The 17,655-nt window shown below is 39.0% G+C and overlaps 1 protein-coding gene across 1 annotated transcript in view; it reads left to right on the top strand.

Annotated features, from left to right (window-relative positions):
- The window catches only part of Sycp1 (synaptonemal complex protein 1), a 110,176-nt gene that overhangs the window by 36,171 nt on the left and 56,350 nt on the right, over positions 1-17,655 (top strand). The window contains exons 15-16 of the mRNA XM_042692294.1: positions 9,472-9,533; positions 11,804-11,908. Of these exons, the coding sequence (XP_042548228.1) occupies positions 9,472-9,533; positions 11,804-11,908 (167 nt within the window). The remainder of the gene's footprint in view (positions 1-9,471; positions 9,534-11,803; positions 11,909-17,655) is intronic.

Below are 17,655 nucleotides of genomic sequence, written 5' to 3'. Positions count from 1 at the left end.
TTTCTAGCTTGGTTGTGATAGCTTTAGCTGTGCAGAAGCTTTTTATTTTAAGATAGTCCATTTGTCGAGTCTCTCTCCAATTTGTTGTGACCCTGGGACTCTGTTCAGAAGTTCCTTCCTGTGCCTATAAGTTCAAATGTCTCTCCTACTTTGTCCTGCGGTAGTTTCAGAGATTCAGGTTTAATGTTAAGGTCTTTAATCCATTTTGAGTTGATGTTGGTGCATGGTGATGGGCTGGGGTCCACTTTTAGTTTTCTGCATGTGGCCGCCCAGTTTTCCCAGAACCAGTGGTTGAAGAGGCTGTGTTTCTTCCATTGTATGTCTTTGACTCCTTTGTCAAATATCAGCTGAATATAGGCCTGTGGATTTATTTCTGGATCTTCTATTCCATTGGTCTTTGGGTCTGTTTTTGTGCCAGTACCATGCTGTCTTTGTTATTATAACTCTCTAGTAGAGTTTGAATTGTTTTGGCTATTCTAGGTCTTTTGTTGTTCCATATGAAGTTTGGACTGTTTTCTGTATTTCAGTGATGTATGTCATTGGGATTTTAATAGGAATTGCATTGAATTTGTATATTAATTTTGGCAGTATTACCATTTTCACTATATTAAGTCTGCCTATCCAAGAGCATGGGAGGTCTTTCCATTTCCTAGTGTCTTCTGCAATTTCTTTCTTTAACTTTTTATAGTTTTCATTAAATAGTTCTTTTACATCTTTGGTTAGGTTAATTCCTAAATATTTTATTTTTGGGGAGGTTATTGTGAATGGGGTTGCTCCATTTATTTCCCTCTCTGCTTGTACATTGTCAGTGTACAGGAAGGCAACTGATTTTTGTGGGTTTATTTTGTATCCTGCTATTTTGCCGAAGTGACTTATGATTTCTAAAAGTTTGGGGATGGAGTTTTTGGGATCGTGAAGGTATAGTATCATGTCATCTGCAAAAAGGGATAGTTTAACTCCTTCTTTCCCTATATGGGTCCCTTTAATGTCTTTTTCTTGCCTTATTGCCCTGGCTAAGGGTTCCAGTGCTATATTGAAGAGGAGTGGAGACAGTGGGCATCCTTGCCTTGTTCCTGATTTTAGGAGAATTGGTTGTAGCTTTTCCCCATTAAGTATAATATTGGCTATTGGTCTGTCATAAATGGCTTTTATTGTTTTAAGAAATGTTCCTTCTTTCCTATTTTCTCCAGAGCTTTTAGCATGAATGAATGTTGAATTTTATCAAAGGCCTTTTCTGCACCTGTGGCGATAATCATGTGAATTCTTGACTTTGGCTCTGTTGATGTGATGGATTACATTTATTGACTTACGTATGTTAAACCATCCCTGTGTCTCTGGGATGAAGCCTACCTGGTCATAGTGTATGATTTTTTTTATGTGTTTCTGGATTCTGTTAGCTAGAATCTTGTTAAGGATCTTTGCATCTGTGTTCATCAAGGAAATTGGCCTGTAATTCTCTTTTTTGGTTGGGTCTTTGCCTGGTTTGGGGATGAGTGTGATATTGGCTTCGTAGAATGAGTTTGGGATAGCTCCCTCCTTCTCTGTTTCTCTTAAGAGCTTGAGGAGTATGGGTATTAGTTCTTCTTTAAAGGTCTTATAGTATTCTGCTGTGAATTCATCTGGTCCTGGGCTTTTTTTTTGTCGTTGTTGGAAGACTTTTGATTGCTTCCTGTATCTCGTTGTAGGATATTGGCTTATTTAATTGATTTACTTCTTCTTTGCTCAGTTTGAGCAACTTGTATTTCTCTAAAAATGCATCCATTTCTGCCAGGTTTTCTTCCTTTAGAGAGTATGACTTTTGAAAATAGTCCGTTAAGATTGTTTGGATATCTTGGGTATGTGTTGTGATTTTTCCCGTGACATCCCTAATCCTGTTATTATGGGTTTCCTCTCTTTTTTTAATTAGTCTTGCAAATGGTCCATCAATTTTATTTATTTTTTCAAAGAACTAGCTTTTTGTTTGGTTAATTTTGGCTATTGTTTTCTGATTTTCTAATTGATTAATCTCTGCTCTTAATTTGGTTATCTGGCTTCGTCTAGTAACTTTAGGTTCCAGTTTTTCATGTTTTTCTAGCTGTTTTAATTGCAACATGATATTATTTACTTGGTCTGTCTCTATTTTCTTGATGTAGGCACTGAGGGCAATAAATTTGCCCCTCAGGACTGCCTTTGCTGTGTCCCACAAGTTTCTTTGTGTGGTGTTTTCATTTTCATTGAGTTGTAGGAAATTTTTTATTTCTTTGATCTCTTCCATTACCCAGGCATTGCTAAGAAGTGTGCTGTTCAATTTCCATGTATTAGAGAAATTTCTGCGTTATGCTTTGTTATTGAGAACTAGCTTGATCCCACTGTGGTCAGATAGGATACAGGGGATTATGTCAATCCCTTCGTATTTGCTTAAGTTCCTTGCATGAACTACGATATGGTCTATTTTGGAGAAAGTTCCATGAGCTGCTGAGAAGAATGTGTACTGTGTTGTTTTAGGGTGAAATACTCGGTAGATGTCAGTTAATTCTGTTTGAAGTATGGTCTCACTTAATTCGGTAGCTTCTTTGCCAATCCTCTGGTTGGTAGACCTGTCCTTTGGTGAGAGTGGGATGTTAAAGTCTCCTAGTATTATCGTATTGGGATCTATTTTATTCTGTAAGTTTGAGAGTATTTGTTTAACATATTTTGATGTACCAATGTTTGGGGAATATAAGTTGGTGATGGTAATATCCTCCTCTTGGATTGTTCCCTGTATTAATATGTAGTGTCTGTCCTTGTCTTTTTGTATTGATTTTAATGAAAAGTTTATTTTGTCAGGTATCAGGATTGCTACAGCTGCTCTCTTACTGGGGGCATTTGATTAGTAGGTCCTTTTCCAACCATTCCCTCTGAGTTTGTTTGTATGTTTGGCTGAGAAGTGGGTCTCCTGAAGGCAACAGATGGATGGGTCATGTTTTCTGATCCAATCTGCAGTTCTTTTTCTTTTGATTGGCGAATTAAGCCCATTAATATTAAGAGATAGTATAGAGAGATACATTGTGGTCCCTGTCATTCCCTGTTTTCCTCAGTTTTTCTTCTTTCCTTTTCTCCTATGCTTGCTCAGTTAGACTTCGATTAATGCCTGTCTGGGTGCAGGTCCCAGTTCCTGGTTGCTTTCTTCAGGTTGTATTCCCCCTCTTAGTATTCTTTGTAATGCTAGCTTAATGTTGATGTATTCATTTAGTTTTTCTTTGCTATTAAAAATTTTCAGTTCTCCATCGAATGTGAATGCTAGCTTTGCCAGGTATATCAGTCTGGGTTGGCAGTTATTGGCTCTCAGGGCTCGTATGGTACTTTCCCAGGCCTTTCTTGCATTCAGTGTTTGTTTGGAGATATCTGCAGTGATTCTAATTTTTTTTCCCCATTGTAGTATAGCTCCTTCTTCATTTTTGCTGCATGCACGATTGTTTCCTTATTATTCAGATCTATCATTTTTACTATAATGTGTCTAGAAGTGTTTCTCCTGGGATCTTGCTTGTTAGATGTTCTATATGCTTCTATTATGTAGGTAAGATGTTCTTTTTTGAGATGGGGAAAATTTTCACCGATTATCTTGTTGAATAGGTGTTGCATTCCCTTGCTTTGATATTCCTCACCTTCATCCACTCCAGTTATATGAAGGTTAAATTTCTTAGCATTATCTGCTTGCTCTTGAATTTCTCCTTGGCATAATTTGAGTGATTTTTTCCATATCTGTAATTTTTTGGTCCAGTTGGTGTATTCTGTCTTCTGTATCTGACACTCTACATTCCATTTCGTTCACTCTGTTAACTGTGGCTTCCATTGTGGTTTGCATGGAGGAAATGGACTCCTTTATGGATTCGATGTTGGTTCTCAAAGTACTGATCTCACCTCTTAATGAGGTATGTACTGCCTCTATTTTGGCATTTATCTCACTTCTTAGTGATGTATGTACTGCCTCTATTTTTGTGTGTACCTCGTGTTTGAGATCCTGCATCTCTTTTGATAGTTCGCCCCTGTGTTCTTTCCATTTCTGGCCTATTTCTCCCTTTATTTCTTGAGTCATTGCCTCCAGCATCCTTGGATGTAGCTTTTGTCTTCCATTCCTGCTTTGCTCCCACTGGGGCTCTCCCCTGGGTGGCTGCTGGATATTGGGGAGCTTGCTATCCTGGGTGTTGATAAACCTTGTAATTTTTTTCTGTGATTTTCACATGGGGATTCAGGGATTATTGGAGACTAATCTGAAATTTTGTTTTGGTGTGTCTGTCTTTGCTTGGTTGCTTTTTCTGTATTGGTAGAGAGAGTCTGTACCTGATCTGGGTTCTGTTGGGGGCCAACCTCCAGCTGCTGGTCTGACCTACATAGGATTCTTGGCATTCTGCTGTAGATCACTGGCAGTTCCTGCCTTTGGAAGGGTTGAGCAGCTTAGACTGCTCCTGTTTGCTCCTACGGGTGCTCTTGGCAAGATCAGATGTGCTGGATACACTCTCCCAGAAACTGGAGTCTGCTATGGGCTCCTGATGATTTTTTTTTTGTTTTTTGTTTTGGCCGGTTGTAGGCTTGAACTCTAGGCTTGGGCACTGTCCTTCAGCTCTTCAGCTCAAGGCTGGCACCCTACCATTTGAGCCACAGCACCATTTCTGGCCCTTTCTGCTTATGTGGTGCTGAGGAATCAGATCCAGGGCCTCATGCGCCCAAGACTAGCACTCTGCTGCTGAGCCACCTTACCAGCCTGAGCTCCTGCCTACTATCAGGTGCTGGCAGCCTGTGTTGTCCAATTCCCAGCCTAGAATATATATGTCGGGTTCTGGTGGGGTTGGGCTTCTCTTGTCCTGAGTCCCGGGGTCTTTTGTTGTCACAGGCATGCTTCCCAGGGAGTGCAGTTCCCTGTTTTTCTCCTTCTGCTGAGGCGTATGCTCAGCTTCTCACTTCAGTTGGGAGGAGTTGGTTGTGTTGCTCAGGCACCGGATCCCCAGGCCTGGTCCCAGCCCCCCACCTGGGGCATGCCGGTTGGGCCTGTGCTGCTGTGTATACCAACTAGGTTATGCAGTCTGGGGTACACAGTTCAAATTTCTTCTACTGTTGGGTGTCTTGACCCAGGGGCACTGTTCCTGGCTTGGGCGTTTAAGCTCCCTTCCAGGGGCGCTTTTGTTCTAGCCTGGCCAGTTGAGTGTGCTCTGCGGGCTGGTGGAGCTCTCAAACAGTTCCCAGTTTTAGTGAGTCCTGTGGTCCAGGTGTTGGGGTAGGGAGTCTGGGTCAGGGTCTGGGTTTTCCCACCAGCTCTGGTCTCCCTTGAGGGATACACTGTCCCCTGCAGGGTACTCACCCTGGAGCTAGTTGTTTCTGTATGATGTAGGTCGTTGGTTGCCGTTGCAATCAGCGTTCAGTTGGGGTGGTTGCGGGCTGAGCTGGGCGGTGGTGGCTCTGTGTGATTCTCTTCTATCTCTGCCTGGTCCGCACTACGGGATGGGCCTCTGGCCTCTGCCCCAGGGGTGGGGGGCCTCTGTACAGGTTCTGAACGCTGGGGTTTGTCTGTTTGCACTCTCATGGATCAGCACCAGTTCCTTGCAGGTCTTCTGCTCTGGTGTTCTGTGGGTGACCAGTGTAGCTCTGGGGCTCCCGTCATGGGGCCGAGTTCTGGGCTCAGAGGTTTCTCCGTTTGTCGCAACCGACAGGTCTGACACCGGTACCTCAGGCGGCTTCTGCGTGGTTATCTTCAGACAGCCCCCTGTGTCTCTGGGACTCTGCAGCCTTCTTGTAGGTTCTAAGCCCTAGGGTTTGTCTCTGTTTGTGCTCTCTGGATTCGTACCAGTTCCTTGCAAGTCTTGTGCTCTGGTGTTCTGTGGGCATCCCATGTAGCTCTGGGGTTCCCGCCGTGGGGTCAAGTGGCTTTGGCAGGATGGAGCCTCTTTGCTCGAATGGAGAGTGAGGAGTGAGGGTGGGATCTTGGTGCAGACTCCCAGATGGTAGGTTTCTCTGTTCAATCAGCAGGTCTGCAGACCAGCGGCTTCTGCATGGGTGATCTGCAGGCAGACCCCTGTGTCTCTGGGACTCTAGCAGCCCCTGCTGGGCTGGCTGGCCACTGCTTGTGGGGGAGGGGTCTTCACGCTTCTCTGTTCTGAAATTATTCTTTTTCTCTCTTTTTTGTTATTTTCCACCTCCTGACTTTCTCTGGGTGTTCATCTTTTTGTTGTTGTCGGTCTCTTGGGGAGATTAAGCGTTGGAACTCAAACACTCTTTTTGGTTGGGGAGAGCTGTGGCGTTTCCCTACTGCCCCGTTGCCATCTTGGTCCCCCACTTTTAATTGGCATCTAGTATTGCTTCTGATTCTTTTTTTAAAAAATTATTTATTGTTATTTGTAAAGGTGATGTACAGAGGGGTTAGTTATATAAGTCAGATAAATATTACATTCCTTTTGAACAATATCAGGCCTTCCCTTTTTCTCTCCCAATTTTTCTCTCCTTACCCACAGTTGTATAGTTCATTTTCAACATAGTTTGTAGAGAGGTTACTGCTGCCATTTATTCACTATTTGTCCCTGTTTCTGATTCTTAGTATCTTTTTTTTTTGGGGGGGGGGTCTGGTCGTGGGGCCTGAACTCTGGGCCTGGGCGCTGTCCCTCAGCTCTTCAGCAAAAGGCTAGCACTCTACCACTTGAGCCATAGCACCACTTCCAGCTTTTTTCTTTTTGCTTATGTGGTGCTGAGGAATCGAACCCAGGGCCTCAGGCATGCAAGGCAAGAACTCTACCACTGAGCCACCTTCCCAGCCCTGATTCTTAGTATCTTACTTATAAGTTGAAACTAATTGAAGAGCTTCTTCTCTTAGAGGTCTCAGAGCTTTTTTTTTTTTTTTTGTCGGTCGTGGGGCTTGAACTCTGGGCCTGGGGGCTGTCCCTCAGCTCTTCAGCTCAAGGCGAGTGCTCTACCACTTGAGCTACAGCGCCACTTCCGGTTTTCTGGTGGTTTATTGGAGATAGGAGTCTCACAATCTCTCTTGCCCGGGCTGGCTTTGAACCGCGATCCTCAGATCTCAGCCTCCTGAGTAGCTAGGATTACAGGCGTGAGCCACCAGCGCCCGGCCAACTCAGAGCTTTTTTCATCTTCACTGACCCTGAATAGTTCAAATCCAGATAAATTATGTTTTTTTGCTATTAGAATTTATACACATTCTTTTAGCTTAGGTAATAATTGTGAATAACCCAATGGAACACAGAATGTTAAATTAGCCATCAAACCACTCTTTCCTTCTACCTCACTGCATATATTTAGCAGTTTGTTTGATTTGCTTTTACTTTGTAACTTATTATTTTATTCCCTGGTTATTCTCTGCATTTGTGCAAATATGTGTGTATACACACATATGCACTTTTCCTTATATCTGCTTTTAATTTTATGGGATCTAGGTGAGAATATAGAAACATACTCAGTCCATTAACTTTAGTCATTTTTTTTTTTATTTTTTTTGGGGGGTGGTGGTGGTGCAGGTCCTGGGGCTTGGACTCAGGGCCTGGGCACTCTAGTTGAGCATCTTTTTGCTCAAGGCTAGCACTCTACCACTTTAGTCACAGCTCCACTTCTGGCTTGGTTTTTGGAGTTTAGTAGAGGTAAGAGTTTCACAGACTTTCTTGCTTGGACTGGCTTCAAATTGTGATCTTCAGATCATGATTTAAATCTTCAGCCTCCTGAGTAGCATTACAGGCATGAACCACTGGGTGCCTGGCTTAGTCCTTAAGTTTTTAAAAAATATATTAGTGGGCTGGGAATGCGGTTTAGTGGTAGAGTGCTTGCCTAGCATGCACGAAGCCCTGGGTTTGATTCCTTAGTACCATATAAACAGAAAAAGCCAGAAGTGGCTCTGTGGCTCAAGTGGTAGAACCATTAGCCTTGAGCACCAGAGAGGCTCAGGGACAGTGTCCAAGCTCTGAGTTCAAGCCCCAGGCCTGGCAAAAATAAATTATTTTCATCTAAAATGAAATTCTTTGTTTAAATAAACTTTGCAAGTGACAAGTTTTTCTCTTAGATTATGAATGGGCATTATATATTTTATTGGTTTTTCTTTAAACATCATAGACATTATTACAAGTTCTTTTAAATATTTAGACTGAAATTTTTCAATAATTCTGTTGTATGTCCAATTATTAATAATGGTTAATGGTGAGCAAAACTATGTTTCAGGCCCTATACAAACATTCAGGTTATAGGTAGATATAAGAGGGAATTTTGTAGGTAGTTTAAAATTTAAGAAAAAAGGATAGGAGATTTAGTCTGAACAGACCTTTTAATTTATTAGCATAATGTCCTACTCAGAAGTACAGAAAAGCATTGCAAAGCACTATTTTTTAGGGTGGCAGGGAGGAAAGGTGTTACAAAAGAAAGTAGGACTTAGGGAGGAAACAGGAAATGAACATAATGCAAGGTCTTGGTAAAGTAAAAATAGTAGAATGTTCTTAATATCAAATCTTACCAAGCTTCAGATGATAAAGACAGAAAATTACATTGTAAAACAGCTATAATTGATATTTGAGATTATAATTTTGTTAACATAAGGGAGATAGGCAAGTTAATACAATTCTATTATTTTTATTAATATCATAAGGATTCAAGAAAATGTCCAGTTAACTGGAATTTGAAAAAGTGAGAAATCTGACATATTGAATGAGCAGATAGATTAATCAAATATTTTTGTTTTATATTCAAACAGGGTGTTGAGGTGTAGTAGGAGAAATCAAAATTTTTTCTACTTAGAGTTGGTATATATTAGTAATGGTAGTTAAAGTCTCTGAGAAATTGGGGGTAAAGACACACATATAGACTATATTTTAATATATTTTATGTAGCTCATTGCATATTTTGCTTTATGAATTTGAGGCTCATTTGGCTATGGAATTAACCTTATGGAAACATTGCTATTAATATTTATCAGCTATTACTATTGAATTGTTGGGGGGTTTTTTTGGTCAGTTGTGGGGCTTGAACTCTGGGCTTGGGCACTGTCCCTGTGCTCTTCAGCTCAAGGTGAGCGCTCTACTGCTTGAGCCACAGCACCACTTCCGGTTTTCTAGTGGCTTTTTGGAGATAAGAATCTCACGGACTTTCCTGGTCGGGCTGGCTTTGAACCGCAGTCCTCAGATCTCAGCCTCCTGAGTAGCTAGGATTACAGGTGTGAGCCACCAGCATCCGGCTTACTATTGAATTTTTTTGAGACTGTGTCTCACTATATATCTCAGGCTGGCTTCAAATTCCTGATTCTTTCACCTTCATCCTCTGATTTGCAGGAAGGCACCATTTCTTTCAGCTGTGCATTATTACTTTTGCATAGTTGATTTGAAGTTACTATATGTTTATTCCAGGCTTATATGTTCTACTTATATTAATCTATCTCTTTATTTTTTCCCTTTCAGAAGACATTATTTCTTCTCTTTGATTTCCTACTATTTTAATCTAGCTTTTAACATATTCATATTCTTTTGCTTATTTCAGAAGAAATGACTAAGTTTAAAATTAACAAAGAAGTAGAATTTGAAGAACTGAAAAAAGTCTTGGTAAGTATATAGTTTTAAATATATTTTATATATATATATATTATAAAATTATCTTCCAAAATAATACTGAGTTCACTGACTTGGGCTCTTAAAATATGAAGATTTTATACTAATTTTAAGCTAAAATATAAAAATACATTTGGTTTTAAACCTACAGCCATAATGTAATAATTTTTTTACGTGTGGTTTTTGGGTCAAAATATATAATGTTGATGGCACATTTAAATAATGGCTATGCAGGTAGTTAATAAATATTAAGTATTTTTGGTTGGTAACCAGAGTAGATAGTGCTTAGTAGTGTACAGTATTAAAAAGTTTTATAAATAAAACAGAATTACGTCACAAAATAGTTATGTTGATCTTTGAGTTCAAAAAGATTTCTTAATACCTTGGAGTTAGGTACAAGGTTTACTTGGAGATAAGAAAGAAATTTCTAGGAACTTGAAATGAGAAATTGGAGTGTCCAAATTGGATTTTGTTCCACAAAGATTCAATTTTAAAAAAGATATGCAACGTATTTATTCAGTACCTATTTTTAGTATTCATGTAGAATAATATTTAATGATTTTGTAGGATAAGGCTTCATTATAGTTATATTAATTACAGTATATTTTTATTAATATCAATTATATAATTGTTATATAATTGAACTATGTCATCACCGGGGCCTCACTCCTTCCTATTCTTTTTTTTGTTCTTATCTTTGATTGGAGGCTTGAACTCTGGGCCTGGGTCCTGTCCCTGAGCTCTTTTTGCTCAAGGCTAGTGCTCTGCCACTTGAGCCATTGTAGCACTTCCGCCTTTTTTTTTTTTTTTTTTTTTAATTGGCGATTAGAGTATCATGGACTTTTCTGTCTGGGCTGGCTTTGAACTGCAGTTCCCAGATCTCAGCCTTCTGAGTAGCTAGGATTACAGGTCTGAGCTACCAGTGCCCTGCTTCCTTCCTGTTAAGTTGAGATACCCACTAAGATTTAAGCAGGACTAGTTTAGGGATGGAAATAAGGTCAGTTCTTCTCTGAGATGAGAATATAGCTTAGTGTTAGAGCACCTTTGTAAACTATGAAGTTTCAGGCTTTAATCACTATCACTGCATAAGGAAATAGATAAAAACAATTGAAAAACTATAAATAATTATAACAACAATACTAATAAAAAGGAAAGAGAAAAATAATACTAGAATTAATAATAGCTTTGCCAACATTTGCATTCTCTCGTATATATATATATATATATATATAAATATATATATCTCGTATATATATATATATATATATATATATATATATATAAATGTACATATATTTTTTTTGGTCTTTTTGATAGTCATTTTAAATTGGGGTCAGATGACATCTCTTACTGGTTTTGATTTGCATTTTCTTTGTGATTAGACTCAGCATTTTTTCATTATTTATGTTTTTTTCTTGAGTTATTTTCTTAGCTCTTCAGTTCTTCCCTTTCAAATTCATTTTATTTAGTTCTAGGTGTTATTTTTTGAATATTTAGGGTTAAGGACTTAAATTCTCTAATTTACTTGACACAATGAGCTATTTTAGGAACTAGGTTAATTCAGAATCATTTCATAGGGAAAAATGGGAATAAAAACTAGAGATTTTAGAACACTTGAGAAAACTAAGGAAGTGATGACAGCTCTCATTAGTTTTTTGCCATTTATCATGTGAAAGAGGAATTAAACATACATGACTATGGAAGAAAGAACAGTGAGTATTGCATGATACATTTAGGGAAACACATTTTAGTATACTATAAGGATAAAGGAGGATTGATGTGGTAGGGTGCTAGCCTTAAGCAAAAAAAAAACAAAAACAAAAAACAAACCTTAGGGGAGTGCCCATGAAGTGAGTTCAGGAAACACACACACACACACACACACACACACACACACACACACACACACACACACACACACACACACACACACACACACACACACACACACACACACACACACACACACACACACACACACACACACACACACACACACACACACACACACACACACACACACACACACACACACACACACACACACACACACACACACCACCCCCCATCTCCCCCATCTTTATTCCAGGGCTCTATTAAATTCTTTGTCACCATACTCATTTTTTGACTTTGTTAATAAAGGTTTATTTTATCTTTAAAGGAATTTTAGCCAAAAGGAAGCTTACAATTTTCTTTGGGCAGTTTAATTATTTTCAAAATATCTGAAATTTGGATCTCACAATTTGCCAATATTTTTAAAACAGGCAGAAGATCAAAAGCTGTTAGATGAAAAGAAACAAATTGAGAAGATTGTTGAAGAATTAAAAGGAAAAGAACAAGAACTTACTAGCCTGCTGCAAACCAGAGAAGTTTGTTTAAAGAAAAAAATTTGTTTCAAATGTTATATTAAAAGTATAGATTTATGGAATAGATTATGGGGCCGCTATTTGATTTGTGAAATATTTTTTGGCAAAATTCTATTTAAAAGTATATATTCTGGCTGGGCTCCAGTGGTTCATGCCAGTAATTCTAGCTATTTAAGAGGCTAAGTTCGGAGGATAATATTCACGGTATTATTTCAACTTGCTGCAAGTTTTGAAGATTTTTAAAGTAATGTAGTTGAAATTTAGCCTTTATTAAGGTAGATTCTTAATTTATAAAAATTTTATAGGACTTGTATTATTTTTTTTTATTGTAAAGATACTATAGAGAGGGTTACAGTTACATGAGTAAGGTAATGAGTACACTTCCTCTTGAACATTGTTACCCACTCCATTGTTTTCCCCCTACCATCCCCTCTCTCCTTCCCTTCCCCGAGGTTCTTTTTTTTTTTTTTTGATTGTGATTAAGTGATTACATAATTTCAAAGTTACAAGTTCATTCTAACTTTCCTGGAGCAAATTGTCTATCACAGTCTGTAATATATAACAGTGTTAACATGTTATATACCATATTTGTGATCAGCAGCATGGGGATATTTAGTAGTGGTTCAACCAGATGAGCGGGAGTTCTTTGTTTCTTAAGTCCTGTTAGTTTTGTCTTATTACCTAACATTTTGGATTTAGCATCCACTTATCAGGGAGACCATGTATGTTTGTCTCTTCGTTCTTGGCTTACCTCGCTCAACATGATTCCTTCTAGCTCCATCCATTTCCCTGCAAATGCCATTATTTTGTCATTTCTAATGGCTGCATAATATTCCATTGTGTATAGATACCACAATTTTTGGATCCATTCATCTGTGGTGGGGCATCTAGGTTGTTTCCATATCCTAGCTATTGCGAACAGTGCTGCAATAAACATGGAGGTGCACGTGTCCTTGTATATTGGTTCCTGTTGTTCAGGGTAGATGCCTAGAAGTGGTATGACTGGGTCGTAAGGGAGGTCAATCTTTAGCTTTCTAAGGACCCTCCAGACTGCTTTCCAAAGTGGTTGTTTAAGTGTACATTCCCACCAGCAGTATAATAGGGTTCCTCTTTCTCCACATCCCCTCCAGCATTTGTCGTTGGCTGATTTGTGTATGTGGGACATTCTGACTGGGGTAAGGTGGTATCTCAGGGTTGTCTTTATTTGCATTTCCTTCACCACCAGGGATGATGAACATTTCCTCATGTGTTTCTTTGCCATTTTTATTTCTTCATTTGAGAAGTCCCTCTTTAGTTCCCTTGCCCATTTAGTAATTGGTTTGTTAGGTTTGGGAGGGATTAGTTTCTTGAGTTCCCTGTATATACAGGATGTTAACCCCTTGTCTGATATATTGCTGGTAAATATTTTTTCCCAATTAGTTGGTTGTCTTTCTAGCTTAGTTGCGATAGATTTAGCTGTGCAAAAGCTTTTTATTTTAAGGTAGTCCCATTTGTCGAGTCTCTCTCCAACTTGTTGTGACCCTGGGACTCTGTTCAGGAAGTTCCTTCCTGTGCCTATTAGTTCAAGTGTCTCTCTTACTCTGTCCTGCCGTAGTTTCAGAGATTCAGGTTTAATGTTAAGGTCTTTAATCCATTTTGAGTTGATGTTGGTGCATGGTGATAGGCTGGGGTCCACTTTTAGTTTTCTGCATGTGGCTGCCCAGTTTTCCCAGCACCAGCGGTTGAAGGGGCTGTGTTTCTTCCATTGTATGTCTTTGGCTCCTTTGTCGAATATCAGCTGGCTGTAGGCCTGTGGATTTATATCTGGATCTTCTATTCTGTTCCATTGGTCTTCGGGTCTGTTTTTGTGCCAGTACCATGCTGTCTTTGTTATTATAGCTCTGTAGTAGAGTTTGAAGTTCAGCATGGATAGCCCTCCCATATTGTCTTTATCCCCTAGAATTGTTTTGGCTATTCTAGGTCTTTTGTTGTTCCATATAAATTTTTGCACTGTTTTCTGTATTTCAGTGATGTACGTCATTGGGATTTTAATAGGAATTGCATTGAATTTGTATATTAGTTTTGGAAGTATCACCATCTTTACTATATTAAGTCGGCCTATCCAGGAGCATGGGAGCTCTTTCCATTTCCTAGTGTCTTCTGCAATTTCTTTCTTTAACTTTTTATAGTTCTCATTAAATAGTTCTTTTACATCTTTGGTTAGGTTAATTCCTAAATATTTTATTTTTTGGGAGGTTATTGTGAATGGGGTTGCTCCCTTTATTTCCCTCTCTTCCTGTACGTTATCAGTGTATAGGAAGGCAACTGATTTTTGTGGGTTTATTTTGTATCCTGCTATTTTGCCGAAGTGACTTATGATTTCTAAAAGTTTGGGGATGGAGTTTTTGGGATCGTGGAGGTATAGTATCATGTCGTCTGCAAAAAGGGATAGTTTAACTTCTTCTTTCCCTATGCGGATCCTTTCAATGTCTTTTTCTTGCCTTATTGCCCTGGCTAAGGGTTCTAGGACTATGTTGAAGAGGAGTGGAGACAGTGGGCATCCTTGCCTTGTTCCTGATTTTAAGAGGATTGGTTGTAGCTTTTCCCCATTAAGTATAATATTGGCTATTGGTCTGTCATAAATGGCTTTTATTGTTTTTAGAAATGTTCCTTCTATTCCTATTTTCTCCAGAGCTTTTAGCATGAATGAATGTTGAATTTTATCAAAGGCCTTTTCTGCATCTGTGGCGATAATCATGTGATTCTTGACCTTGGCTCTGTTGATATGTTGGATTACATTTATTGACTTACGTATGTTAAACCATCCCTGTGTCTCTGGGATGAAGCCTACCTGATCATAGTGTATTATTTTTTTTATGTGTTTCTGGATTCTGTTAGCTAGAATCTTGTTAAGGATCTTTGCATCTGTGTTCATCAAGGAAATTGGCCTGTAATTCTCCTTTTTGGTTGGGTCTTTGCCTGGTTTGGGGATGAGTGTGATATTGGCTTCGTAGAATGAGTTTGGGATAGCTCCCTCCTTCTCTGTTTCTCTTAAGAGCTTGAGGAGTATGGGTATTAGTTCTTGTTTAAAGGTCTTATAGAATTCTGCTGTGAATCCATCTGGTCCTGGGCTTTTTTTTGTTGGAAGACTTTTGATAGCTTCCTGTATCTCATTATAGGATGTTGGCTTATTTAATTGGTTAACTTCTTCTTTGCTCAGTTTGGGTAACTTGTAATTCTCTAAAAATGCATCCATTTCTGCCAGATTTTCTTCCTTTAGAGAGTATAGCTTTTGAAAGTAGTCTGTTAGAATTGTTTGGATATCTTGGGTATGTGTTGTGAATTTTCCAGTGGCATCCCTAATCCTATTAATATGGGTTTCCTCTCTTCTTTTTTTAATTAATCTTGCCAACGGGCCATCAATTTTGTTTATTTTTTCAAAGAACCAGCTTTTTGTTTGGTTTATTTTGGTTATGGTTTTCTGATTTTCTAATTGGTTAATAATCTCTGCTCTTAATTTGGTTATCTGGCTTCGTCTAGTAGCTTTAGGTCCCATTTTTTCTTGTTTTTCTAGCTGTTTTAGTTGCAACTTGAGATTATTTACTTGGTCTGTCTCCATTCTCTTGATGTGGGCACTGAGGGCAATAAATTTGCCCCTCAGGACTGCTTTTGCTGTGTCCCACACGTTTCTTTGTGTGGTGTTTTCATTTTCATTGAGTTGTAGGAAATGCTTTATTTCTTCTCTGATCTCTTCTGTTACCCAGGCATTGTTAAGGAGTGTGCTGTTCAATTTCCATGTATTAGAGAAATTTCTGCGGTATGCTTTGTTATTGAGGGCTAGCTTGATTCCACTGTGGTCAGATAGGATACAGGGGATTATGTCGATCCCTTTGTATTTGCTTAAGTTCCTTGCATGAACTACGATATGGTCTATTTTGGAGAAAGTTCCATGAGCTGCTGAGAAGAATGTGTACTGTGTTGTTTTAGGGTGAAATACTCGGTAGATGTCAGTTAATTCCGCTTGAAGTATGGCCTCACTTAATTCGGTAGCTTCTTTGCCAATCCTCTGGTTGGTAGACCTGTCCTTTGGTGAGAGTGGCGTGTTAAAGTCTCCTAGTATTATCGTATTGGGATCTATTTTATCCTGTAAGTTTGAGAGCATTTGTTTGACATATCTGGGTGCACCAATATTTGGGGCATATAAGTTGATGATGGTTATATCCTCCTCTTGGATTGTTCCCTTTATTAATATGTAGTGTCCGTCCTTGTCTTTCTGTACCGATTTTAATGAAAAGTTTATTTTGTCAGATATCAGGATAGCTACACCTGCTTTCTTACTGGGGGCATTTGATTGGTAGATCCTTTTCCACCCCTTCACTCTGAGTTTGTTTGTATGTTTGGCTGAGAGGTGGGTCTCCTGAAGGCAACAGATGGATGGGTCTTGTTTTCTGATCCAGTCCTCAGTTCGTTTTCTTTTAATTGGCGAATTTAGCCCATTTATATTAAGAGAAAGTATAGAGAGATGCATTGTTGTCCCTGCCATTCCGTTTTCCCAAGTTTTTCTTCTTTCCTTTCCTCCTGTGCTTGCTCAGTTAGACTTTGAGTAATGCCTGTTGGGGCAGTCCCAGTTCCTGGTTGCTTTCTTCAGGTTGTGTCCCCCCTCTTAGAATTCTTTGTAATGCTGGCTTAATGTTTATGTATTCATTTAGTTTTTCTTTGCTATTAAAAGTTTTCAGTTCTCCATCGAATGTGAATGCTAGCTTTGCCAGGTATATCAGTCTGGGTTGGCAGTTATTGGCTCTCAGCGCTCGTATGGTGCTTTCCCAGGCTTTTCTTGCATTCATTGTTTGTGTGGAGAGATCTGCAGTGATTCTATTTTTTTTCTCATTGTAGTATAGCTCCTTCTTCATTTTTGCTGCATGCAGGATTGTTTCCTTATTATTCAGATCCATCATTTTTACTATAATGTGTCTAGAAGTGTTTCTCCTGGGATCTTGCTTGTTGGGTGTTCAATAAGCTTTTGTGATGTAGTTAAGATGGTCGTTTTTGAGGTGGGGAAAATTTTCATTGATTATCTTGTTAAATAGGTGTTGCATTCCCTTGCTCTGGAATTCCTCACCTTCGTCCACTCCGATTATGCGAAGGTTAAATTTTTTAGCATTTTCTGCTTGCTCTTGAATTTCCCTTTGGTTTAATTTGAGTGATTTTTCCATATCTGTCACTTTTTGGTCCAGTTGGTGTATTCTGTCTTCTGTATCTGACACTCTACCTTCCATTTCATTCACTCTGTTGACCGTGGCTTCTATTGTGGTTTGCATGGAGGAAATGGATCCCTTTATGGATTCAATGTTGGTTCTCAGAGTACTGATCTCACCTCTCAATGAGGTGAGATCAGTATGCATTACCTCTAATTTGGCGTTTATCTCACTTCTTACTGAGGTTTGTGCAGTTTCTATTTTTGCATCCAACTTTTGTTTGATATCCTGTATCTCTTGATAGTTCATCCTTGTGCTCTTTCAATTTCTTTTTTTTTTTCTTTTTTTTTTTTATTGTAAAGCTACTATACAGAGGGTTACAGTTACATGAGTGAGGTTATGAGTACACTTCCTCTTGAACATTGTTACCCCCTCCATTGTTCTCCCCCTACCATCCCCTCCCTCCCTCCCCTCCCCGAGGTTCTTTTTTTTTTTTTTTTTTTTGATTGTGATTAAATGATTACATAATTTCAAAGTCACAAGTTCATTCTAACTTCCCTGGAGCAAATTGTCTAC

This window comes from Dipodomys spectabilis, unplaced genomic scaffold (assembly GCF_019054845.1).
Source record: "Dipodomys spectabilis isolate Male_0828 unplaced genomic scaffold, ASM1905484v1 ptg000148l, whole genome shotgun sequence".
Classification (NCBI taxonomy): domain Eukaryota; kingdom Metazoa; phylum Chordata; class Mammalia; order Rodentia; family Heteromyidae; genus Dipodomys; species Dipodomys spectabilis.
This window is presented reverse-complemented; position numbering and strand designations above follow the sequence as displayed.